We start from the raw sequence: 27,991 nt of genomic DNA, 5'->3' as shown, positions 1-27,991 counted from the left end.
AAAAATCCTCAAACAATGTCTTTGGCATCTGTGTCATGTCTCATTACGCAGCCTGTAGGAAGTCTTAAAGGAATAGTTCAGCAAAATAACACAACTTACACAAACCCAAACCTAAACCCAGTGTAGCTGATTAGCTACTTTGTATCTATTGTCCAAGAACTATTGTGTCATGTCCTACCTGTTCTGCACCGGAGACCTAACAGTGAACAGCCTAACCATGTTTTGTTGTACTGCACAACCCTGTAGTAGTATAATGACAATAAAGTTTGAATTAAGAATTGAATTGAATTGAATCAAACATATTGGACATATGGTTTCAATCACCACCACAAGAATTGAGATTATTAATGAATGAATTACTTTTAGATGTTAAAACATTAGTAGAAGTTTTGAGAGCGTAGGGCTCGGACACAAAGGTGAAAGGTACAGATGAGACCGTTGAAAGCTGTGGTCGCTCCTATCACACTAGTGGTACAGACAGACTGTACAGTACAGACTAACACCAGACACCAGACAGTCCTGGGGCCCCTTTGACATTGCAACACAGACACCAGCAAAAGCAGCAGCCAAAAGAGGCCCTTCTAACACTAATGGCAATAATTTGACAACTAAAAGCCTGTATTTATTTGATTTAGGACCAAATGATTTTAATTCCCTGACCGGTCCTATCAAATTCCCCTCATTCCAAATGTGATCAACCAGCCAGGACATAGTTGGAGGCGTCTGCATTTGTGTTTCTGTTTATGAAATAGTGTGTCTTTCATTGTCAGAAACCACACTAGCAAGTCTGTTGAGATGATGTAAGACACACGTGTAGATTGAGGCAATTGTGTGAACATTTAATATAGCCTACGTTAGCTCTACATTAGCTCCAATACAAAACTAAACAAGGCTGGACTGATCTGTTACATTTAAGGGGTGATAAAAGGGGTGATTTTACACTCTAATGTCTGCTTTCCTAATTGGAGGTTTATTCAGAGTGGTCAGGATCCAGCATCTCAGTCTCTCAGTATAGTCTCATGTGTGCCCTCTTGTGGTGAAGCTTAGTGCTTGTTCTTTTTCATTCCCTGAGAAAAGAGCCTTAGAACATTAAAAGTGCAAGACCTGAGCATAGTTACGTTACTAAGCAGGACAGTTTGGTAAATCCTTTCTGAAAGAAAACAACATAACAAATGAAGTAGTTTAAATCTCATTATTTCTCCCATTAAATACAAGATAATCTGAAATGAACTCTCCGATAAAATCATTATAAAACAGTCATGTTCTAGATTCCCCTCCAGAACTTAATTTATAACATCACAACATGTTTAAGTTCCCCTGGGAAACATCTGCAATCAAAAGCATTTTTCAAGTAACACACATGCACACACACACACACACACACACACACACCATCAGCACCATCAGCCAAATTACATGAAAAGGAAAGGCCCCAATAGAAGATATTTTATATTAGAATTTGCACAAAGTGGTTGGGTGGGATATGATGGGTCAGGATGGTTGTGGAATAGTATAATACTGTATGTTGATTGTCATTTTGTATATTTTATTAATAAAAAACTAGGGTGCCCATATGTTTGCATATATATATATATATATATATATATATATATATATATATATATATATACACACACACACACACACATATATATATATATATATATATATATATATATATATATATATATATATATATATATATATATACATATCTCCATCGATGTCTCTATAAAACACATCAAAGCTTGGAGGGCTTACAGTGGCCCACATTGCTTTTAAAACTGCTGTTTAACGTCATACATAATTTACATAACCTAAGTGTCAGGAAGAATACTGCTTACGCTATCATATCTCTACACCTTATATCTCATGTTGAAACACAAGTTCATTACGCAGCCTGCAGAAAGGCCTAAAAGAATAGTACAGCAAAAAACAACACAATTTACACAATGTACACAAACTCAAACCTTAACCCAAATGTAGCTGATTAGCCTGGATTAGCCCGTCTGGTGTTCAGAAGGTTAGTTCTTTTGTTTTTTGTGCAAAATTACGGACAGATCTCTGACTTACACTACGATACACGACTGCTGCTGTATTGAGATTATTCCAACCCTGACTGAGACAAGTACGCACTTGACCTATGACCTACAGATGCAGTCTACACAAGGCTAATTGCTAGCTACATTAGCCTCATCTCAACTCACTCATTCTAACTCTTAACTCCAAATTCTTCTAAATAAAGGGTTAAAAAGGATTATTTGCATATATGTCATATATGTCAAACCTTTCAGTTGATGGTTCTGTACACTGTAAATGATAATAACACAATTTACCACAAAGTTTAAAGCTAAGTTATTTTTTAATAAGCTGACATTTTTCTTGGCTCTTAAAAACAAGATAAATAGTACATTTTTTAGCAAATGTTGCTAAGATATATTAACATTTTGAAAATACTTCATATAAGAAACACCAGTTTACTTATGTTAAAGTCAATTTGTACAATTTGTTTTCCTACCATTTATACAGTTTACAATATAGAAATCCAATTTTGTGACAGAAATGTGTGAATCTTTTACAAGAGCCCATATCCGACACTTTCTGATTGTATTTTTATCCCCAAATCCTTTTTTTAGAGTTTCCATACCAAAACCATTCATATTTCATTGTCACGTGACCAAACCGTCTGTTCGTTACTGTGACTGATATATGTAAATTACTTCCATTCTAATTGGTTGCCCATTGTTGCAGCTCATTCAAAAAAGCAGACTGAAACACTCCTTATAACTTCAAAGTGAATGGGCGGGGCTAAACAGTTATAGGCTGAATAAGTGGACATTTTTTTCGGACCCTTTGTGGAACCATTATTGTTTATTTAGTGCTGTGCAAACCTAAAGAACCAACCTTCACACACCAAACCTGCCTAAGCTAATCAACTACATTTGAAGCAAATCTGACTTTTCACCAATCTGTTCCTTCCCGAGCACCAACAACATGTTCCCACTTGGGTCTTCCTCCAGTCAGTCTCACACAAAATGGAGCTGCTCCCCTTTCCTTGAGTTACTGCGTCTGAGCTTCAGCCCTGACAGAATCTTCTGGGCAGTCCTCTCCTCTGCTGGGTGTCTCCGGAGTGATCGGGTCAGTCCGTTGTTGGATTGGTTGCTGTTCTGATAAAGAGAGGGGCCTGCTTTCTCCAACCTGGCGACGAGGTTTGGTCTAGGATTGGAAGGAAGTGCTGCCGAAGCGTTCAATCGTGTCCCTCGTTCAGAGTTGCAGGGCGGAGACTGAGGCAGGGGGGTGTGTCCAGACATGCTGGGCGGACTGGTGGAGCGTAGGACTTGCTCTGGTGTCTTTGAGCGCAGACATGTCACTAGAGCTGCATGCCTCTGGGGCTTCACAGGCTGCCTGCTGAAGTGACCCCTGGTCTGAGTCTCTGAGTGAGGGTCTACAACCCTCCCTGAGTGACCCTGTGGAGCGGCCGTGGCACTCCTCATAGCCAGGACTGACAGAGAAAGAGAGAAAAATTAGGCACTGTATTTTATGTAATACTTTATGAACACAAAGCACTGTGCAGAAGTTTTAGGTACATTATTCATGACCGTGTTTCTCAGCAATATGAGAGTTTTACTGTAGAAACTCCAGATCCCATAAAAACAGATGCAGATAAACATAAATACAGTACAAAGGAACACGAATTTCTCATTCCGAAGAAAGTAGTCGAGATCTTATGAGCTGGTCTGTAGAACAAAGCTTGGCTCCAGATTTCTCCTGGATGCCCCAGTCTAGCCAGCACAGCGTGGATTCAGTGTGTTCAATTCCTTCACCAGATCACCTGATTTACCATCATTACGCACTGATTTACCAAACCAGGTTTTGCAAGGTAACTATAAATAAAACTAGACTCCCATAAAGAGAGCTTTAGAGATGTTTTAATGAACATAGTGATGGAAAACCACAACTTTATATATTCATTTTAGTTGTATTTATTACTGTATTATGGTATTTATACTAATATTAGTATTTTACTGAGTAAATAAACACCACATATTTTCACAAGTACCTAAAATCTATGCACAGTACTGTATATACACTTAAATTTTCTCATACAGATTGTTACAACGGTAAGGGTCATATATGGGGGCTTCCTTTTTAACTACACCTATTAGACTGAATAGCACTGCAGGTATTACGATTATTCATTGCGTAATAAACTGCTGATTAAGTGTTAAAGATCACAATACATATGGAGTTAATGGCAGAAACCTAAAAATGGAAAGGGACATTCCACCAATTTGAATAGTTTACTGCATAATTAAATGGTTGAGATGTAAGTAAAGTCATTCTCACTGGTTTGATGTGAAACGCTGTGTTTTAGAAAAATGTACAGAGTCAGAATTGTTCCTGGTGGTGTGTGCAGAAATTCAAATGGGTGCACTTTTCTTTGAATCATTTGAGTAAATCAGATGAATTTATGAAAATGGAAAGCAGATTAATTTGCATAACGTAGTTTAAGCAGGGGAGCATGCAGAAATACACACAAAGCACATGGAGCAAAAAGGTTTCAGCAAGCATTCAGCTTCAGTCTCTACTAACCAGTAACAACTGTCTGTCACAAGCACTTTTCTCCTATCGCCTACCTGCTATCTCATTGGCTTCAGGGCTCAGCTGGTCCACTGCCTCATTGGACGAAGACTTGTCAGAAATATAACCCTCGCTTAAGTCTCTCTTGAGTGTGCGTCTCTGTTAAAAACGATTTTAAAATGACACAAATTCTGAAAGCAAGAACTACTACTACACAGCTAATGCTTCTAAGTGGGTCAGTGGAAGTGCAAATGGGGGAGGGGGGTAAAAATAGGGAAATAACTGATATGAAAGGTTGCCTTTTAAAGAATATAATTCTAAGTGCAGGTACCAAAACTCGTATATCTATATCATATCTATTATAGTGATTGGATATCACTTTACTTGGACGGCCCACTGTAGATGCCTCACCTGACATTCATCTAACTTTCAACCGACTGTGTATTAAATGCAACTGAAGTTGTGAAGTTGAATGGAAATAACTGTCTACTGTCTACTAAATGTACCCTACACCTAACCCTACCCCTAACTTTACCCTTAACCTTGAATCAACCCTAAATCCTGACCCTACTCTTTTAATGTAAACCTTAAATCTAACCCTATACCTAACCTAAATGGGTAGGGGTAGTGTTAGGGTTGGGATTCAGGGTTGATTCAAGGTTAAGGTTAAGGTTAGGGTTAGGTGTAAGGGTACATTTAATAGACAATCATTTACGTTCTACTCAAGAGTTCAGTTGAATGTTAGTTGAACGTCAAGGGAGGCATCTGCATTGGGCCGTCCAAGTAAAATGATACCAGTGACTGTTTTTAACTCTGATTGGTTTGGAAATAAGATACTCATGGGTCATTTCAATCACGCAGTTCTCTGGATAACAGTTCTCAGATGCCTGAATGCTCCTAAAACGTGACTAGAGGTCTATAGTTTGTAAACTCTCCGTCTATTAAATCTCTAGTTAGTTAAAAGTAGCCTAGAGCCTAGTGCTGACATGGCCTTGGCTTAGTGCAAGTAGCTGCAGCAGTAACACGTAGGGTTCAGGTAAAAGTAACAAGTTTTTGGCAAGCGTGGTAATCCTTAGTGTTTAATCCCTCCAGATTTCTCCATGTCCAGGCAAGTAGGCTTAAGCAACAGGTAGTGAGAAAGAGAGAGAGGACAAGAAGCTCAGCTTCGTCACCCAGACGGTACCAGCGTAATCCGCCAACATCAGTATAAAGCTTGGTAGACGGACACAGAATTTCACTGTACATCTTAAATGACTCATAACATGTACACTTTGACATTTGACACTGACATTTCCTACCTCTAGGGAGCGTGGGCGTTCTCTGGTGGAGGCCCCAGATCCATCATGGGAGTCAGAGCCCTCCTGTGCATTAGGGCAGGAGGCCCTGGGTGGGGTGTCCGGGAGGGGAGCGGTGGGTACAGGTGGAGGAGGAGTGCAGGGTCTTGGTGCAGGGCCAAAGATCTGGTCATGGTGGGTGATCATAAACTCCACCAGCAGGGCCTGGTAGCTGCTTTCCAGAAGTGCAATCATGGACACGTCCCCTGAAACCAGGGGGCGCAGGAGAGTGGGACCAAACACAATGCCTAGGTTCCCGGGAGACATCTTATTCTCTTCGTAATTCTCAGATGTCCTAAGACGGGAAAAAAAATCAATTATTCATTTTAACAGCAATCATCAATATTATCACAGTATTGATACTTTATATATGTTTACTGACCTGCCACTTCATTATGACCACCTCCTTGTTTCTACACTCAGTGCCCTTTTTTTGAGCTTCACTCACCACACAGGAACACTGTGTAGTTCAATAATCCTACACCAGACTGTAGTCCATCTGTCTCCATGCTTCCTTTCACCCTGTTCCTCAATGCTCAGGAACCCACAGGACTGACCACCACAGAGCAGGTGTTAGGTGGGTGGTGGGTCATTCTCAGCACTGCAGTGACACTCACATGGTGCACTGATGAAGGACTAGAGCATGACCAAAACAAACTGTGCAGCAGCAGATGAGCTTCTGTCTCTGACTAGGTAGGACTGTCTAATACTGTGGACAGTGAGCACTGCTATGTCTGATTCACTCGTACCACCAGCGCAACACAAACTACAACACATGCCACCACCATGTCGGTGCCACTGCAGTGCTGAGAATCACCCACCACCCAAATACTAGCTGCTCTAGCTGGTCAGTCCTGTGGGGTCATGACCAATGAAAAAGAACAGGGTGAAAGGAGGCTAATAAAAGTATGCAGAGAAACAGGTGAACCACAGTCTGGAATGATTGAACTGCACAGTACCCCTACATGGTCAGTGGAGCTGATATAATGAGCAATGATTGTAGAAACAAGGAGGTGGTGTTAATGAAGTGGCTGGTTGGTGTACATCTGTGTTTTTTATTGCTCGATTAATGAATATTTAAGAAGTTGGAATTTCCAAAAAAAATGCTGTCTGTGGTTAGAGCATATTGTCACTGTCCCACAAAACACTGTATCTCCAACATAGCAACTTTCCTTTTCAGTAAAGAAAATGTAACTTTCAATAGATGTCAAAGCCAAAAGATTTTAATCCAGGTCATTTTGGAGAATGTTGAAAAACTGACCCAATGTAAACAACAACGTCCAGATTCAGTGACGCTGCCACCGTTTGGTAGGTGTGATGGGTCATTCATTAAGGCAGGGTATTACCTGTGCAGATGAGCCATCATGTGCCGCACTGTGCTGTAGTTGCAGAGGGGCAGTCGTCCTAGCACCTGTTTGAGATTAGTCACTATGTTCTCCACTATCTGTGATGTTTCTGCCGCATGGTCCTTCTCGCTGAGCCGCTGGATCTCCTTCCCAATGTTAATGAAGTCGTTGTAAAGGTCAAATGTCAATAAAGGCTCTGGAAGCTATAGAGAAGAAGGAGACGGTCACTGTTGTGTGCATGCACACCTCACCTTCACCTCTTTTCATTCTCCTCAAGAACTCTAAATCCAAAGATCTAAAATGTTGCCAAAGCTTTTATACCTCTTTAAAAAAGTACTTCAGCACAGAAGTGACATCATGAGGAGAGAGGTCAGCAAGGTCAACTTGGTCTTTTTGGATTTCAAAGGCCTGGCACAACTTCAGGATCCGAGGTTTGGACCCGCTAACTCGATAAACCCCCTGAGAGAGAGAGAAAGAGAGAGAATGAGAGGGGAGAGATGCTTGAAAGCGTGAAACGACTGAATGTCAGAGCTAATTATGGATTGGCTGTGGGTCAGTTTCTGTTCCTGATCAGACTTTTATCAGAGTGTCCATTGTTTCAAAGCCTCAAAGTATTGCAAGCTTTGCCATTTTACCCAGCTACATTATTACACAGCATATTTTGCTTGTTAATACTGTCACAATTACGAACCCAATTGAATAATCTTTCAGTAGAGAAAAAGGGCTTTTCTCATCATGAATACCTGGACGGTGATTGCGCGGCTCTCGATCTCCTCAGTGCAGCGCTGCACAATAAAGGGCACGTCCTGCGGCTGCTCTCTGGGCAGCAGGGAAAACTCCACTCCAAACAGATTCCCTCGCCTGTGCTCACACTCTGTCTGGCAAATTTCCAGGCACTTCCTGTGGACAGCAAGGCCACACTGTGGAGAGGAAAGACAGGTCAGTCTGTGTTTTCTTTCTTATAGCATGTGAGAGCTAAAGTACGCTGGATTTCACTTTACAGAAAACATTGATTATAAACTTCTCAGCTGCAACTTAAATGCCACACATGACCAGTCATATCAAAGGCGTTTAAACCAACGAGTGGCCAATGGCTAGCTACTAATTTTTTAATGAACCTCTTAATGCAGAAAGACTTATTACACACTAAGGTGTATTACTCAGAAACTACAGGGACTTCTGTACAAACTGGTCGGGCTATTCTTTGGTAATAGAGGGTTTAAGGGGTTAAAGGGACCCTGGAATGGAAAACTGTATTTTCCTTGACACAGTTGAACATAAAGAGTTCTGTATGTGGAAGTGAAAAACCGTGAACCTCAAACACTGTTCTTTCAGAAGTAAAACAGGAAAATAGGGATGTAAAAAGGTCCGATTCCAAACCGCAAAACTGCTATGTAAAAGTCTTGATACATTTTATTTGCGATCCCAAAATGTACATATTTTCAGCCAACTGAAAGCCTTTCAGGGCTAAAAGCAAACGCTAGTCCGAGCGAATCAAACACTGCTGTGGTTGAGGCTAATGCTAAACAATTCCAAAAATTGTTTGTGTGTACTTGTCCTTGGTACACTTCTAAGCTAGGCTAGGCTCAGCTAGTTTGTCCCAGCCAATAATTGCAGAGTTAATAATAATTGCAAGAAACAAAACCCAAGAAAGAACCATTAAAAATACTCAACAAATGTAACAAACCCCCTTTCTCACCTCCTCACACTCAATGCCATTGACCAGGATGAAATTTTCACACTGTTTGCACTTGGCCATCTTGCTCTTCATTTTCTTAAGCCGGTGGGTCAAGGCCGCACGGGAGGGGGTGCGTACTTTGCAGTAGCTACCATTGCTGTCATTCAGAGCATCACCACACTCTAGGTGGAGGACAATGGGAAAATAATCACCATCAGTATTCTAGACTTTAGAGGGAAGTGCTGGGGTCGAGTGTAAAGGACTGTTTGCTCTCACCTGCTTCAGCGCTAATGTTCTCGTCCAGGTCATCAGAGGACATCGTTCCAGTGGAGGGGGCTTTGGGTAGCTTACGACTCCCATGGGCTTCAGGAGAGACAAAATAAAACATTAAAAAACAGTCCAAATCAAGCAAGTTTGGGCTAAATCATTAGGAGGATAAAGGTAATAAACATCTTACCTGGACTGGAGAGAGATTCAAGGCTCCCTCCCATGCTCTCACTGTCACTGTAGCCGATGCGCCCTGTTCAATCAACAGGTCATGTATGAACATTCATATGCAAAATTTTGTGCTTTCAAAGCAGAACCACTCGAGCCAACATTATATCCAGTGTATATCCAGATTCTCCTATAAAATGCACCTATATGGGAGCCCTGGGCCCATACAGAAACTGGGGCTGAACTCCTGAATCAGCATCAAAATATCGATCAAATCTAGACACCAAATTAACTTTTTTTTAAAGCAGCATTAAGCTGCAGTGTTGGTGGGACGTACTTCCATCACTAACGCTGCTGCCGCGCCGTGTGTCGTCTGCCGGGGAGAGCGGGTCTTGCAGAGCCATCAAGGGGTTACTTGTTTTGCGCCGTCCCATAGAAGGAGATCTGTAGGAACCAATCAACATACAAGGCCCAAATCAACATACACAGTAAGGACAAAAGTATTGGGACACCTGCTATACTTTGATTCTTCTGATTGCTGTGAGGATGTGATGAGTTCAGTGACAGGAGCATAAGTCCGTCAGGATTGGATGTTGCTCCCTAGCTCGTCCTAAAAGTATTGGATGGAGCACCGTCCATCATTCCAGAGAACACAGTTCCACTGCCCCACAACTCTGCTGCTGGTGGGCGTTATACCCCCCCAGCCCACACTTAGCAGTACTTAGCAGGGACTTGGCAGTTTCTCTACATGGACTAGACAGGCTGTGTGTATGTGTGTGCAGATCTGTGTCAGCAAGTGTCAGTTCTAGGTAAATCTAGAGCCTGTCTCTGCTCACTGTCTTTCCAGAGGTTCTCCATGAGTCAGGCAGAGAAATTCAGAATTTTCCAGAAATACTATAAAGTGAAACTACTATGTTGTGAACCTTTGCTGTCCACTCTCCTCCACGCCAGTTTCCTCACCTCTTGCTTGGCGGGATGAACTCTTGGAAGGTGAACATTTGGGCCGGCTGCTCGTGACGGCACTTTTTGAGGACATAGTGTAGGTAGGGTTCGCCTGGCTCGCATGGCCTGCAAGTCAGCTCCAGGTTGTGGTAACCTAAAGGAACCGCCTCAGTCTGCTGTCTCTGGTAGTAGAACATGTTCACGGTCACCTGGGTGGAGAAACAGTGGACTGTATTTAAGTAATGGAGTGAGTATCAATGATCCTATTTCTGAATGTCAGGAATATGACAGGATGTGTGACATTAGTCACATTAGTGACTTTAGGACGAACTGTATTTAGATAATGGCCAGGGATGTCCCGATTTGTCCCAGTGGATTGGGATCAGGCCTGATCCACGCATATTTTAATGGATCAGGTGTGTACAAAACAGTCATTGTACGAAAAACCTCTATTAAACTAAATCAATCAGTCCAGAATGGCTGATTTTAGAAAGATAAAGGGATTTTACTGAATATATCAATCAGCAGCTCATCTTATCTAAACTGTGAGACTCTTATTTATACAAACTTAAAGATCTGATTGGCATCAGCTGATTCTCAGCATTAAGAGACATTAGATTTGATCAGGAACAAAAGAAAAAGGATTGGGGCATCCATAGTTAAGACCCATTATATTTTAGGTTATAGATTCTTTAAGTCAAACAGTAAGTATTTTCAAACTTACTGATATCAGTGGTGATAACTCTTCTCATAAGAGTTAATATAGTTTTATTTGGATCAAGGGTAGGGAACTCTAGTCCTGGAAGGCTGAATGCCCCCACACTTTTGTGTGTTTTCTCCTAATTGCCAGGTTTAGTTGGTGTTCAAGCGCAGGAAAATCAGCTGCGCTAGACTCCGGCCCTTGGTTTTGGATAAACACAGTGTTAATGCAATGGCTGACGAGCAATAACGTCTCAGTTTGCTGTGAACATGGTTTACTCTGTGGCCTGTCGCAGTAGATGACGTAGATGTAAAATGCCACAACACAAACCATATTCACATCAAACCGCTGAGATTGATCTTCTTTAACCACTGCATAAACAACATATTTAACTGAATGCTCAACAATTCGTTTCAAAGCCTCTAAAGCAGGGGGGCGCAGAGTCCAGCACAGCTTGCTGGCTCTACAGGACCCAAACTGCCCATGTACTTCTCTAATCCCACCTCTTTCAGCACTGTGTCTCCTTGGCAAATGAGTTTGCGAGTGTGCACAATGATCCTCTCCTTCACTTTCTCCAGCTCTTCCTGATGGGCATTGGCATCATACACACACTGCTTGTATAACGTCTCAGCCTCGACCACCTATGCAGACAGTGAAACAGCACAGAACATGTTAATGAAGAATGTTTAATAAAGGCCAGTTCTAGACCTGCAACGTCTACAGTATAGTGATTCCCATGCTCTAAAAACACATGGGTACCAGTTATTTAACTGAGAAGCTTTCAATCAGGTACATGTAAGGGTATGTAAGATGTCACACAATGATATATGTTGCTTGTTTTGCGATTATGTTGGCGTGAGGACACCTCTGGGGTGGCTAAAAGCTAACTCTAGGCTGACTGATGCTGTTATCTGATACAAAAACACCTCTGGAGCGGCTAAATGCTAATGCTAGTCTGACCGACTACAATCTCTTCAGCTAGTTAGCAGCACGGACCCAGGAAGGACAGCATCACTATAAGTAACAGGGTGGTAAATAAGCTTGTTAAACCTCATCTGACTATTCTTTGCTCAAACCAAAGACACATACTTACTATTTTTATATGTAAAGGCGCAACATTTTATTTAAGGTCTTAAATTAGATTTTTATTTAAAAAAACCTTTTGGTCAACCATAAAAAATTCTATGCTGGACACAGCTAATTATATATATATATACTATAATATATACTATCCTCATGATAATAAATGTCTGTATTAGGTAATGTTCTACTACACGGGATATACATGTTGGAGTGTCATAAGAGTGGTGATAATTTAGGTGCTCCTTCCCCCAAATGTAGGAAGCATGATCAACAGATGCTTGCCTTGGTTTGAGCGTCATCTCGAGACTTCCTCCTCTTGTCCAGAGTTTTTGAACCACCAGCTTCATCTAGTCCTTTAGCACTTATGGCTTTGGCCTTCTCCAGCTCCTCACAGCGCTGCAGGTACTGCTGCCGAGCCCGTTTCAGCGCTGCGACTGCATCGTTCTTTAACAGGCACACAACACTCACATTAACATGTAGTTCTACATACACACACATATATATATATGTATAGACAAGGATATAAGAATATAGCATACTGACCATTCGCTTCTGTTCCTTCGCCCATTGCTCTTTGAACTCCCGACGCCACTTGTCAATCTCGTTGCGCTTGGCCGACAGAGCCTTAGAAAGGGATAATAGTGAGTGGAAAACTAGCTGATTGAATATCAATCCATTTGAAATTATTTCAATAGTCCTCCACTGATCCTGGTTTGCAGGACCCAGATCATTCCAAAAGTATAGAATGGAGCACCATCCATCATTCCAGAGAACACAGTACTACTGCTACACAGCAGTAGTACTGCTGAGGGGCTGAGATGGAACGGGAGGGCATGTGGGTATATAAAGGTGTTGAAGACCTGGAGAAGGGGGAATTAAGGGTGTTGTCCTTCTCCCAAAATTAAGTTGAATTCTACCCCACACTAGCATTAGGCATGGTGCCAAGAAGTTCACATTTGTCTGCCCCAGGGCAGGCATATTAAAAAAAACAATTAAGTTCAAGTATTATTGTGCAAAATGCATTGCGTTCCCATGTACAGCCAGGACACTGGTCCTGCAACACTTGACTTGTGGAGGACTATTTAAATAATTATTGAAATAATATGAATGTTGGATAATTCTACCCATGTTTTATGCTGACCCAGGTGGATGTTTACATTTGGACTTCCTGGTTAAATAAAGGTTAAACAAGTCTGAATAGCTGAATAGTGAGTAAAAGACGACCTAATCTCCAAAAGGCTATACACAACTTATCTTATACAACTATAAGATAAAACATTTCTTTAATATTTAAAGCAAGATTACCATTTCAGTTTTAAAATAACTAAGCAGAAGCAAAACTTTGGGTCAGTTCTTTGTTATTCCCCCTTGGTAAGCACCGCAGCTTAAAACGCTCTTTGTAGCAGCTAAGAATCTTTCAGTTCTTGTTCGGGGGATTTTGGGCCTTTCTTCCTTGCACAGAGCTACCTGAAAGCGCTTTGCTATCTTCTGATCTTCTTCTAGGTTGTATGCTGCTATGTAAAAGTAGTGCTCGGCATTATAGCTGCTTATAAAGCTGCTCGAGTTGCTTGGCTGTTTGAGTTCTCTTCCATGTTGATTCTATGTGGCAGACTGGATGGGGTGAGTGAGGGACTATATACCCCGCAGTTTTATTAAGTGGTTAGTAACATGAACACACACAAATACTGAATTTTAGTATTTCTGAATGTCGGTCTTATGAGTTTCCGATGAATTGCCCAGCTCTATCTAAAAGCCTCTGTTGTTGCAGTACTCAGAATTGCTCTGTGGATTCTGCCTGAAGCTCTAACCAGCTATCAACTGATGGAGTACCTGGTAACACCGCTGCTGGAGCACTTCGGTGGTCTGTTTGGCGGAGGTGCTGGTTTTGATGTCCTGCTCCAAGGCCATGGTGTAAATATACTGCAGTGGCATCAGGTCCTACACGCAGTCCCATATCAGACAGGCTTGAGCAAAGAGCAGGTTTCTTCATAGTTTGGGTTATATACACGCACATGCTCACAGAGATGCCCACGTTTACCTACGTACCTGTTGAGATACACAGGACTTTGCTGTGTCTGCTGCTTTCATGATGTTCTTGGCGAACTCTTGCTCTACAACGAGACCAGGAACAGATGATGAGAGGTTAGGTTATGTAATGTAACGTATGCAACATATTCTTTCATATTCTGTGCGGAAATATGCCAAGACCAATTACATGTCTTATAATTTCACATGCAAGTAATTATGAAATACACTGGTTCATACAACTGAATACCACAAAAGGCTATTGTATGAGCACTGACACAATCTAAGTGGAGTGCTCCTCTCTAAATATGATCAATATGACAACTGGATGTCTGTGTTACATAACTCAAATGGACCAGAATCCATTCAGAATTATGGATTATGGATCAAATGTCCGCACCGGAAAAACTAAATATTGAATCTCTTAAGTGATGCATCTGGCACCAGCTTTTTGCTGATAGTACTCAATGACCCTAGAGCTCAACCACTGGCCATCAACACATTTACACTACATGCCAAAAGGTATCCAGGCTGGTCTTTCGTTAACAACTTTATGGTGTACCCTTTGCTGACACACAGCTTGTATAACCTACATAGACAAGCATTGCCATTAGAAAAGTAGGAGACTAGCTACACTTGAGCCTAAGACCAGCTTTGGGCTGAACAGCAGTAGAACTACAATCTCTGGGGTTCCACAAAAACCTTGAGACTGGAGTTTGTAACCCAGAACTAATCATCTTACATCCGAACCTGACTTGATTATTGCTCCAGTGGCTAAATCCTACCAAATTCTCACGATAATGTTTTATTGGCTAGTGTAACACCTTGCCTGAAGAGTAGAGGGCGTTGATGGAGCAAGGAATAGGAAGGACAGACTCCCTATTAACACCTTTGTTTTCACAAGAAACATCTCATGGCCAGGTGTCTATAAACTTTTGACCATGTAGTGTATATGCAAGCCCTTGTTTTTCTCGAGATTTTAACAAAACAACTCGTTCCAAATGTAGTTGATCAGTCAACGTGCATTTGGAGTCCAAAATTTGCTTATTGGAAATCACATAAGTGAGTCTATTTGTAATAACTTGCCAAGTCAACGGCATCCGAGGCAAATGTGTGAGGATTTGAGAATTGGTGAGGTTTAACTTTCTATTGCTTGTTACATTAGCCTCTCAGCTCCAGCACAAAACTAAATATGCAAAATACAACTGCATTTAAGGAGAAACATCTCCACATTATAATAGAAGCTTCTGTTGGGTGTCGGAGAAAACGGGTGCTTTGGGCACCTGGGCATGGTGTTTCCAGATTAATCCCATGCCCTCTTCTTCCATCAGTCTCTCAGCTTTCCTGACATGGCCTTGTAATCTGGACTGTAATCCCAACGGGGAGATTCTAGGTTTTCACCACCTCCTGACTGGTAGCACTGAACCACTCTTCGCTAAATGGGCAAGGCCTAAATGATCTTTCTATTGAAAAGGGTTTTCACACTGGGTCTGCAGGAGGTTCACATTGTCCACATTTTCACTTGTAAGGTCAACACTTTGCCACTAGGTGGTGTGAATGACACCTCCATGTCTAGCGACTCTTAGAAAGAATGAGTAAATAGCGTTATCAAACACTATCTAAAGCAAGTACTTCATGTATATGTGTGAAGCTGATGTGAACGTTTGCCTGGTCAATGAGTAGAAAGAGGGAGAGAAAGAGACAGGGGTTAGTGTTAGAGTGTTAGATTTTGGTTTTGGTTAAGGTTAAGGTTATTCCAAGGTTCCTAGGGTCATGCCAGAGCCACCGGGTTATGTTCGGGTGGGTTTAGGGTTAGTTTAGGTTTAGTGTTAGGTTAGGGTTATGTCTGGGTAAGTGTTAGGGTTATGTATTAACCAAAATGTATTAATTAACCCCATTTAGATTAGATCAGATAAGGTTAGGGTAAGGGTTAGCTTAGGCTTCTTTAGGGTTAGATTAGGTTAGAGTTAGGGTTAGGGTTGGGTTGGGGTTAGAGGTGGGTTGGGGTTAGGGTAAGATTAAGTTAGGGTTAGGGTTAGGGTTAGGGTTGGGTTGGGGTTAGAGATGGGTTGGAGTTAGGGTAAGATTAAGTTAGGGTTAGGGTTAGGGTTGGGGTTAGGGATTAGTTTGGTTTGGTTTGGGGTTAGAGTTGGGTTGGGGTAAGGGTAAGATTAAGTTAGGGTTAGGGTTAGGGTTGGGGTTAGGGATTGGTTTGGTTTGGTTTGGGGTTAGAGTTGGGTTGGGGTAAGGGTTAGAAACAGATTAGGTTAGGGTCAGATTAGGTTACATTAGGTTAGAGGTAGGTTAGGTTAGGTTAGGAACATATTAGGTTAAGTTTGGGGCTAGGTTTGGGTTAGGTTTGGGTTAGTGTCCAATTAGGTTACATTAGGTTGAATTTAGTTTATGTTAGGGCCATATTAGGTTATCTTAGTTGGGGTTAGGTTTGGGATTAGGATAAACCAACTATTGAAAAACAAAGATATGCATTGTTTAAGTTTGAACTTTGTGGAACTCCATAGCGTGACAGGACAGGCTAGGTTAGTCGATGTGAAATGACCCAGTTAGGTTTCATGAGGTTGCCAGTACCATCAATGAGAATAATCTTCAAGGGGGGTAATCTTCAATGAGGTAATCTTCAACGAATTATATGAACGAGATTAAATCCCAAACTCTCCTGTTTACCTAAATACCAAGCAGGTCACACTCACCCAGACTGATTCGCTTGTCCAGCCACGTGAGGAGGTCCTTGGCATAACGGCACCACATCTTGGCGTACTGCAGTGCGAGATCCACGCCGCTCTCGCTGCGACACAGAGCCAGGTCGGCTTCCTGGGCTGAGAGTGAATACATGAGCATCACTGGAACCGGCTTGTTAACTCACCCTACCAACACTGTTCCATGGGGTGGGGGCTAACACCCCTGTCACTCACACAGCCTCCGGACCATTCTCATGACCATTCTGATTAACTATCAAAACTATATATACAGTTTTCCATTGTATCGTCCAGTGTGGCGTGATCTTATTAAGAAGAATGCATTAATTCCTAGTAGAATAACAGAAGAGTCATCAGTCCGTTTCAAGCATCATCACCAAAGCTCTTGTTTTTCAGTAGCTTCAAGGTCCCACATGATTTACTGAAAAGCGAAAAAGGCAAAGCACTCCCTGAGCTTAACATCCATTGGGAAATCTCTGTATTAGAAGGGCCTAGGCCATATGAACAGAGTGTGAGAGGCTTTTCAGTTCAGAGGCTCCTCACAGGTTCTGACCACACCCCGTCCATGCCCTAACTCCTCCTATTCCATCCAGTCAAACCCACACACTAATCACAGCTTTACTGCAGATACGGAGTCCGCTGCAGTCCTCAGCTTCAGTTCAGGCTTCTCTCCCTCAGTCTAGTTTCAGACTTTCTCTCGTGACCTCGTCCTTCCACCCTTCTTCTCCAGTTCTGTTCTCTGTAACCCACCCACACTGTTTCACCCCTCACCTTCCTCATGCTGCTCACTGCTTGTTAGAATTCTGTTTCTCAACAACTGCACTTCATTAGAAAGACCTACGCTGCATTTGAAATGTTAAACTATTATAGAATAGGTTCACTATAAGATCCATTGTGTGAGCAATGCCGGGCCTCCACTGCTTTGTTGGGACATATGTTTTGGTAATGTAAAAAAAAATATATATTTTATAGAGATCTCCTTTAGCATGTAGATTAATATTACAATGTTGGAAACACACACAGCCCCCGCATACTGATAACAGATAATCTGTTAGCATCGTAAACTGGAAAAACTCAGATTTACTCTACTGGGTTCTGTTCCAAGTAAAAGCTAGGCCATAAGTATCCCTCTGATTTGTCTTAGGTATCACATAAATATGTGTATGCATAAAAATAAATATATATATATATAAAAAAAAAATCTAAATAAATGTTATTTATTTATTTATTTGTATTTTTAATTTAATTTAATTTAATGTAATATAATTTTAACTTTTTTAAACTAAATAAAGGTGCATAAATATGTGTATGCACAAAAATAAAAATAAAAATAAATAATCAAAATAAATGTTTTTTATTTATTTATTTGTATTTTTAATTTAATTTAATTTAATGTAATATAATTTTAACTTTTTAAAATGAAATAAAGGTGCTACAAAAGGCTCCTGGAGCACTTTTGGTGCCCTACAGAACCATTTACATCAGTTGAAGGTTCTTTACGCTCATTCACCAGAAGTGGTTGATCTATGGCATTGCTGAAAAAACGCTTTGCGGCACCGTTATTTTTAGGAGTGTAGAGTGTGTCAGCTGCATGTAGCCTGTGGTTTAACCATATACAAAGTTCATAATCTGCACCAATTTTCAACACATACAATATTGTTATGGTGGACACTCTGAAATACTGTCACTGCATATTAGTCCAGCAAGTTACAGTCTTTAGATACGCTGAGCAGATCTGTTCACACAGGCTTCCAGTACACTGCTGCACTGTGATCTTTATTCAGCGTGAAGCTTGTATAGCTTGTATAGTTTAATTGGTCTGAGGAGCCCTTTACAGCTTTCAGTGAAGCTTCTGGTGTTATCTTTTCTAAATCTGCTAATTAGATCACCAAGGGCTCTACTTCTCGGCCCGAAAACCAAAGACATGATTTCCATTCATATTTCCAGAAGTGAATGAAAACCACTGTGCCAACACTGTACTGTTACTATGAACGTGTATGTACAAGCATTGTGATGATACTGTAACTACTGTGTTGCGAGTAATTCAGCCAGCCTAACTTGATTTTATAGACAGCATCTCCTGGCCCCATGTGCTGGGACTGGGGTACTATTCTGTGTGTATGGGGGGAGGGCTAATCCAGTAGGGTCCAGACTGTAGAGTAACAGGCTTTAGATCTGGCTGAGATTTCCCAGCTAATTCAGTCATGCTCCCTTTTTCTAGAGTAGTAACACAGAGCAGGGTTTGGTAACCCTCAACGAATGTAATTTGTGATGGTTATCTATCTTCGGAGGCTCCTTCACTCTCTCTCATTATCTCCTTATCTCTCTCCATCTCTGTAGCTCTATGGAGTGTATCTTCCTGTCTGGCAGCGGAGTCTCGTCACTGTCCGAAACGAAAACTATATGGACAAAAGTATTGGGACACCTGCATATTTATTGGTTATTTCAAAATCAAGGGTAATTATAAAAAAATAATAATTGCCTCTACTATCCAGGGAATTAGGCTTTCTACTACATTTTGGAGCACTGCTGTGAGGATTTGACTGCATTCAGCAACAGGAGCATAAGTGAGGTTAGCATGTTCCATAATAACACCACCTTGCCTCATCTGCAAATTCCAAATCATCCCAAAAGTACTGGATGGAGCACCATCCATCATTCCAGAAAACACAGTTCCACAGCTCAATGCTGGGGCCTTTATACCCCTCCAGCCCACGCCTGGCATTAGGCAGCATGGTGCCAAAAGGTTCATGTTTATCTGCTCCAGAGAGTCCTATTCTATTGCTAGTACTCTTGTACAGGGACTAGACAAGCTGTGTGTCTGTATGCATTTGCACATCTGTGCCAGCAATGGGTGCAGCTAAAAGTAGCTGAATGCATTCATTAGTAGGGGTGTCCACAAACTTTTGAAAGGTTTTGTAGACTGGAGTGGTGGTACACTGTTCTACTGTGCAGCAACACCTGCATAATAATCACTGTCATGGAAGAACCATCAGATCCTTACCACAAAGTTCCGTGTCAGAAGAACCTGATGGCCTTTACACACCTTAAAATCTACAGTGGACTACCTCAAGACATTACGCTTCATGCTTTACGGGACATGCTCTCCTAGCAGGAAAGAAAGGCACATCCAGATGAGCCTGAATCATCAGACTTGGGTTCACGGGGTTAAATCCATAGACCAAATAAGAGGCACATTTTATCTGTTCAAAGCTTGAGGAGTGGTCCTCTTCATCACCCCTATTTGGTTTATTACAGGTCAGACTGCACACAGTGGGGCTAGGAGGGCTGGGGGGATCTATACCTCAGCAGATTAAAAAGCCACCATAAGACCAAGATCTGCTCACTGTTCTTTCTGAGAACTGAAGGTGATGTTTCCCACATGAACAGAACAGTCGAGGGACAGAGTGTTATTTAAACACAGTGCGTGGCATGTGTGAGTGTAATCCCTAATCTCTGTTGGCACACACCTCAGACTTCAGGGCAAGCGGCTCTACGTTTAAGTTCAGGTTCTGTAAAGAACAGCATGGTGCTGTATGATCCTCCCTCACTGAAGCCTTAACTGAAGTTCATTTAATACAGACAGTGGCACTGGTTCATTTTCTCTAAAGTCTGTAAAATACTTTTAGTGCCATACCTTTACTCCTCAGAGAGGTATCTCAGAAAGACAGCAGCTGCCTGCGGGTTTAATCTCCCCTCTCCACCCTCAGCCTGTGGTAATCCTGTTAGTTCAGGGCAATTAGCCCATGTGGATAATTACATGTAAACAAGCAAGGTTGAAGCAGGGAGATTAAAAAGCTGCGGCCAGTAGACCCCCTTTCAAGATCACCTCCTGGCCCTGTCCAGGTGAGAATACAATGCACAGGAGCAGTAACTCCAAGTCTCTGGGGTGGCGGTGCACTGTTCTACTGTGCAGCGATACCTGCACTTATATGACCCTTGTGGATGAGGCGTTAGAAGCAAATATTTTCTAGGTCTTTTGGAAAAGGAGGGCGACCAAAATGGACTACCATAAGAGGTGCAATCTGAAGGTCTGTGGGCCTCGAATGTACAGTAATCTGTTTGATCACTTACTATTCGTTCATATTATAACATCATTAAGCTGCAATTTTACTCTAAAATACAGTAAATTCGCTTCAGAATCATGTTGATGCTCCACTGACTGTAACAGGGAGTATGGCGTCTCTGTCATTCCAGAACACTGCTACTGCACAATGGGACTTTAGTGGACTGTAAATGGGACTTTGGTGGGACTTTGGTAAAATCCTGTAATATTATTCTACTGCCTCAATACCACACGTTTCTTTCACTTTAATTTGCCAACAAAAGCATGTGTAGAGCTGTCCACCAAAAGGAAGCCTGAAGCATAATTTGTATTAACGGCAGTGGTGTAAAACTGAACTACACTCCCAAACTGCAGGGGGAGCCCTGGAGCAAAAAAATACCAATTCTTGCATAACGCTGCTATAATCCATGCTGGTGCTCTTATCTAGGTAAATAGTTAATTAATTTTTTTTAGTTTTACTGTATTTTTACTGTACTGAGTTTAATAAAGGTGCACGTATTTGTCACTGTACAGCGAAATGTGTCCTCCGCATTTAACCCATCTGTGGTAGGGAACACACACACACTAGTGAACTAGGGGCAGTGAGTACACACACACACACCCAGAGCGGTGGGCAGCCAACTTCAGCGCCCGGGGAGCAGAGAGGGTAAAGGGCCTTGCTCAAGGGCCCAACAGTGGCAGATTGCCGAGCCGGGAATCGAACCCACTCTAACCGCTGAGTGTTCTAACCGCTGAGCCACCACTGAGACCGCTGAGACATTAGAGGGCCTGGCCCCACACAACAGGCCCCAGTCTGATCCCCCGCTGCCAGGGCCAACCGGACAGGACAACCATACGGGCATGTGGAGGAGAGATCAGGACGAGTAAGCATGCTGAGCTATCACAGACTCCTTAATCACGTCAGTGTTACTTTCTATGAGTCACATCAACTTAATGGTAACATTCACACCATTCTGGCTTCCGACCTCCAAGTTAACGCAACCTCTAAACTCATTATACATTTTCTAGCCACCCACTCTTTCTCCTTCACACCCACACACCTCCAGCCACACACATAATACACAGATAAACATCAGTGTTACCTGACACAGTGCCTTCTTTATCCTCTCCTGAAGGCTCCTCATCTTGGCAGGCTGTCGTACTGTCCTCTTCTTCATTCTACAAGGAGCCACACAAGTTTGTACAATGTAGGAACATCCAAAGATAGACTTCTGAGCACTGTGAGCATGAACATGATAATTATATCTCACTGTCAAATCTTCCGGAGTGACATCAGCGGTTTCGGGGAGGGACAGTGTGTCAGGGTCTTGAAGAAGCTCATCCACAGACCTGAGGGAGCAACACAAACACCCATTATAATGATAAATGATGCACACTACCATCCAATAGCTTCAAATATTGTAGAAGCACATTTTTATTCGACCTTTATTCTGGATTCTGTACAGCTTTCTGAGCCATTTTAAACACAGATTCACCAATAAAATACTGTCAGGCATCCTGGATGCTGTTCAGAGTCAGCTGAAGAGGTGGACAGCTTCCAGGCCAACAGGCTCCAGCAGTTGTATTCCAGATTAGCTTTAATTTGTGATATTCACTGAAGCTTTCATTATAAAACTACAGTTACATATACTGTTTATTAATATTCATTATAAATATACTCCACAGCTGCTAACACTACATAGGGACTCCCATTGGGGCACTAAGAATGAGATTTCTACATAAAACACTGCTTTTTAATGACAGAAATACCTTCATTCTTGTATACTGCTTTCTAAAGGCATCTCAAAATCATCTCATAACAACTCAATCAACTCATAACTTCCTACTGCTTATGTCGAACCTATTAAGTTTCACAGGCCTGGCACACTACAGAAGTTTAAACACATATCTGCAACCAAATGATTAGCGATTAGTAATGATTCTGGCAGTGTACGTCGCTCAGAACAGCTAATATTGCTAGCTAATAACAAACGTTTCTTCATTTCCACTGTGTGTTGACTAGCTATATTAGCCGGTGACAGTTTTGCTAGCCCTATATGTTTTATAGCAGGTCTAAGTTACTTACATGTTCACTATGGACAGGTCCAAGTTATCAAAATCCCTTAAAATTTCACTGTAGCGCTTAGTCCCCGAATATTTGCGCGGGACTCCATCATCTGAGGAGAGATAGGGAGATGAAAACAAGTAAATGACTGATAAGTAAAGAAAATTTTTGAGTTTTTAACTTCAACTCAACTCAAACACTATATGGACAAAAGTATTGGGACACTTGATCATTCATTGTCTGTTTGTTTGTTATTTAAAAAAAAATCAAGGGTACTGAAAAGAGTTTATCCTACTTTGTGTTTCTACAGTCCAGAAAAGGAGGCTTGCATTCAGCAACAAGAGCGTTAGTGAGGTCAGGATGTTGGATGATCACCACCCCACCCCACCTCACCAGTAGTACTGGATGGAGCACCATCCATCATTCCAGACAGCACAGTTCCACTGCTCCACAGCTCAATACTGGTGGGCGTCATACCCCTCTAGTCCATGGCCCTGGCATTAGGCCTGGTGCCAGTAGGTTCATGATTATCTTCTCAAGAAAGTCCTATTCTACTTGCAATACAGGGACTAGACAAGCTACCTGTCAGCAATGGGTGCAACTTACTATAGCTGAATGCATTCATTGGTAAGGGTGTCCACAAACATTTGGTGCTACAGCTGTGATGTTTGTGGTGAAACACATCCTCCTGTGCTGTATTGCTTAATTATTTGCCAGTCATAGGGAAGTGATTTTGAACACTGATTTCCCAAAAGACATTTTTAAACATACCTTGAGGCATTTGGATGCTGCTGACAGACAACAACAACAACTCGACAGCCTCCAGCGACTGTGTTCAAGGCCAGCCTCAATTTGTGGTCTTTACTGATGCAGGCCCTATAGAACTACAGGCCTACGAGCTTCAAATAACAGCCCGAAAATATAGACATAGGGTCGCATCCCACTGTGATACAGAATGACAGGAGCTCGAGCAATTACTAGAAAAAAATGGCTGAAAATGAGGATGCAAATGAAGTCGGCAGGACCTTGTGTGACGTAGCATAGCATAGCGTAGCCTCTTAGCCTATTAGTACAAAACAGGTTAGTACGTTAATATGTTCATGTACTAACCTGCCGAACCCGCACTATTAAAGTTAGTATGTAGTATATACCTCATAGCATTAGTGCGTAGTGTGTAGTGCGCAATTGGGAGGTAGCCATACACTCCACAGCTTTGGCTTGGTGCTAAAATAACACTGGAAATCGAATAGGGACACTAGTGGAAATTAGCAAGCAAATGCAAAAGGCTATTTCAAGGTTTCCACATTAACCACTGCTATTTATCGATATACTGGGACATGTTGACACTTCTGAGGTTGCCAGATCTCAGCTTTTTTGCAAGACTCTTTTGGCTTTTGGGTCTTTCCTTAGGCTCCCGTACTTCACAGAGACATCTCAGGCCAGTGAACAGCCAACCAGATAGTGAAGGTGGATTGAGGGGTGGCGTAGAAAGCTGGAGCACTGGTGTTCTCTGTCACGCCTAGATCACACTGATACAGTCAAGTCAGCCAGCATTGCAGTACCTTACTGTACCTTACTGTTTCTCAGTATTCTCTAAAAATAGTAACTCATGACTGCTGTTTTATTACTTTCTAAAACCCACACACATCTGTGCTGACTGGAAAGTACGAGGGAACATCTGATTCCTTTCGAAAACCCAGAAACTGGTCAGTAGAAACATTTCAACAGAGATGAACCCCTGCACACTTGCTCTAATCCAGCTCACGCCACATCTGCACAGCGTATTCAGTGTTCTAACAGCTTGTCCAAGTGTGTTTGGAGATGGGTTCGTTAAAAATGTGGTTTGACTGGGGTTCACTTATTAGCATACTGTAACTTGGCCATCCTAACTAGTGGTTTGCGTCTTGCAGCCTTGTAGCCTTGTAGCCTTTTTGATCATGAACAGTGCTCATCTGTCAGAGACAGGCATGGGGACCTGTCTTCATTATGGTGAGAATTCTTCTGTAATCAGCTGTGGGAGCCATCCAGGTAACATCTTAGCCCTTCCTTACTAAGCTCACCAGTTCTCTCCTTGTTCTTAATGATGTTCCAAACATTTGCTTCTGGTTTCTCATGTTTCTTAACCTTACAATGGTTTCCATGTCTTACACTGGCTTTCACAGCTCTCATCCTCATGCTGACAGACATGATGATGACCTATGACCTATGAAATATGTCCTAAAGCCCAGAATCAAGACTGCTCTGTTTTATCTGCCCTAATGAAGCAATTAAACACCTGTGAAACCCCATGTCCCAAACATTCTGGTGCCTTGAAGATAGAAGCCGTAAAAAAAATAATACATAATTTTTTACTATTTTATATGACTCTTAATATTAAATCAGTTCATCTTAAACTGATTTCAGTACAAATTTTGTTGCTCGATTTATTTTTTATTATTATTTAAATCTGGCATATTGTTTAAAATTTCACAACAAATGGACCAATAGAAATGCTCCAAAATCACTTTGAATAAAATAATTAAAAAAATAATTGACCACCATTAAAAATTAAGAAGGTCTTTTTTCCTTCTCCCGTAAAGTTTCCACTTGGAGATGACACTTAGAGGTTTCGCATTTGTAAGTTAAGTTCAGCTGAACTGTATTACGGCTCGAGAAGCGAACTGATGATGAACAACAACAAAAAGGCATCAGCGGTCAGCTAGCGACCAGTAGGCCTTTAACCAACTCCCTCACGTACCGAGAACATTTGCTTTAATAACACGGCACGGGCCGTGAACTTATCAAAAATGGAACTAAAGGCACTTAGACAAACACAAACGGCTTGAAAATGCAAACAAAGTATTTCAAAAATAGGAAGGGAAAGAGCAATCTAAATCCGTGCGGGTTCGAGAGAGAGAGAGAGTAAAGGAGGGGAAGTTTTCCATAACTGCGGTAGTTAATATCACTTGGATACGCCATGTACATAATAAACACAAAAAAAGGTACTACTCCTGTTTATGGTTCACTGCACTTTATATCGTCACTGTCACACAAAAAAATGCCCGTAATTCCAAAATAGCAACTCTACAGGATGAGGAAACGGACCTTCTTAACTTTTTTTTATTTAATTCCAGTGTCACTTTGGAGCATTTCTATTGGTCCAATTTTTAAGGAAATTACATGAAAAATGACAAAAGTGGAGATACAAGGTTCTTGCGCCATGGCAATGGTATTGATATGATCCGGATGAGGTGAGGGATTTTAGAATAGTACTAAACTGAACACCTGAAAAACTGATAATCTCTCTTTTTTCTCTTTTCTCTTTCTCTCTCTCTCTCTCTTTCTCTCTAGCTCTAAACTGCCTTGCCCCATTTTGGTCTACCACATCCGCCGTGCAGTCTGAAACCATGCTGCAGCAACATGTTGTTTGTAGACTCAAAAGATTGGTTTGAGATTAGGTTCCGAATGAAGGGACTGAAGAGAGGTGATCCCATTCATTTCTATTGACTCTGGTAGTTGATTGGTTTGAGCTCTGTTTCTAGTCAGTGGAAGTTCCCCTTAGGAAGTGTGGGCTGCTTCAAATAAGACATAAAGGTCAGCCTGGAAATGACTATGCACACACATACACTCACACACATGCACAGCTGTGCGCTGTCAGAACGGCTCAAATATGTACGATCGTCAACGTAAGCTATATTCATCAGTATAAAGTATGAAATCAGAGATCAGGCCATGTTGGAGCTGGTGGAGGTGATAGGCTTAGAGTTGAAACCGCAGCATATACAGCTTCAGGAGACGCACTTTCTGTGTTTCTGCAGAAGTCTGGCCGCAGGGAGATGTTCCAACACTGTCAGACTTGACAGAACTTGGAGCATTTTCTGCTACTGACTGCTCAAACACATTGAATGATGTTGAGGTCTGGACTCTGGGTTCGCTCAGTCCTTGTTCCTCAGCAGTCAACTTTGCTTGGATGTTCTTCTTTCCACACCTCCAAGCTTCTGTCTTAGAAGTTGGAGCATTCTCTGCTTCTCACCATCCAAGTCTTTCCAAACACATTGAACGATGTAGAGGTCTGGACACGGTTTGATTCGATTGGATGTTCTTCTTTTCTCAGTAAGAGCTTCCTGATCAGCTCCACATCCTCATGGAGTCGTCTTTTCACAGCGGGAGGATGGACAGAAGCACCTGCCATTTTTGTTTCAGGTCAGAAACGAGAGTGGAGCTTGGTTTTCTGAAGTTTATCTGAAGGGGTGGGGTGGGTGGTCTGTTAGGTATTATGTAAGTGGGTCATCTTTTACCTGTTCTCCTTAGGAAAATCAATCACTTAGTCGCTTTGACAGAAAATTGAGTAAATCAAGGTTGGTGCCTGGCTTTTGCACTTATACATTTAGGGTATGATTTGCATCATATACCCTAAGATCCTGGCAATACTGAGTACACTAGCAGTTGGTGCATGTGGAAGCTATTCTTAGATGCAACTAGGATGCAAAGTCGAAGTGCAGCACAAGACAGGAAGTTCCCTGATCATGCACTGACTGAGAAGTGTTGCATTATGCACACACACACACACACACACACACACACACACACACACACAGACACAGAGAGAGAAAAGGAACAAAGGCCCACAAGACAATATAATGAGGAAATGTAGCAACATAATAAAGGCTATGTGTACATGTCCTGGTTAAAGGCCTTGTCCTTCATCATGCCACAGATGATGAGTGCAGCTTACCCTTGGGCTGCCTTAGCTGTGCAGTCTCTGTTGTATCCTCCATCTAGCCCCCTGCAGAACCACAAGCAGACAACAGAGCGGATCTTCAAACGCCGGTTACTCCATCAACTAAACCAGCTGTCCAGGTGCTGAAGATTCGAGCAGAACTCAGAGACAGAGCCCCGACCCAGCAGCCCCAGGCTCGGCCTTTCGATTTCTGCGAGACCTACACTGCACGCAGACACCAAGGCTGCCCTGTCACCATTTCTCTGCTCTCATTTGGTGTAAGCACGCTCACTTTGCTTCCTCTAAAGCGGAGGTTGGCCAACACTCTTTCACCATCGCGTGAA

General features: G+C 42.0%; 1 protein-coding gene across 2 annotated transcripts; it reads right to left on the bottom strand.

The window, feature by feature from the left end:
* Positions 1 to 1,687: 1,687 nt before the first annotated feature.
* Positions 1,688 to 27,991, bottom strand: gmip (GEM interacting protein). 2 transcript variants are annotated; one of them, XM_072675257.1, is made up of 21 exons: positions 27,663 to 27,990; positions 22,970 to 23,060; positions 22,155 to 22,233; positions 21,987 to 22,062; positions 16,833 to 16,958; positions 14,146 to 14,210; positions 13,930 to 14,037; positions 12,643 to 12,723; positions 12,382 to 12,543; positions 11,520 to 11,657; positions 10,335 to 10,525; positions 9,712 to 9,818; positions 9,397 to 9,459; positions 9,216 to 9,302; positions 8,961 to 9,121; positions 8,005 to 8,181; positions 7,583 to 7,720; positions 7,262 to 7,464; positions 5,880 to 6,210; positions 4,638 to 4,740; positions 1,688 to 3,502 (listed from the first exon to the last, which is right to left on the bottom strand). In XM_072675257.1, exons 1-21 carry the CDS (start codon positions 27,703 to 27,705, stop codon positions 3,027 to 3,029), a joined length of 3,006 nt encoding a protein of 1,001 aa, XP_072531358.1. In that variant the 5' UTR covers positions 27,706 to 27,990; the 3' UTR covers positions 1,688 to 3,026. The 2 variants fall into 2 exon arrangements, with proteins under 2 accessions (XP_072531358.1, XP_072531357.1); XM_072675256.1 differs by lacking the exon at positions 4,638 to 4,740 and having other exon boundaries at positions 3,394 to 3,502; positions 27,663 to 27,991.

This window comes from Salminus brasiliensis, chromosome 3 (genome assembly GCF_030463535.1).
Source record: "Salminus brasiliensis chromosome 3, fSalBra1.hap2, whole genome shotgun sequence".
NCBI lineage: Eukaryota > Metazoa > Chordata > Actinopteri > Characiformes > Bryconidae > Salminus > Salminus brasiliensis.
Note: the sequence above shows the minus strand (reverse complement) of the source record. Positions and strands in the feature narration are given on the sequence as shown.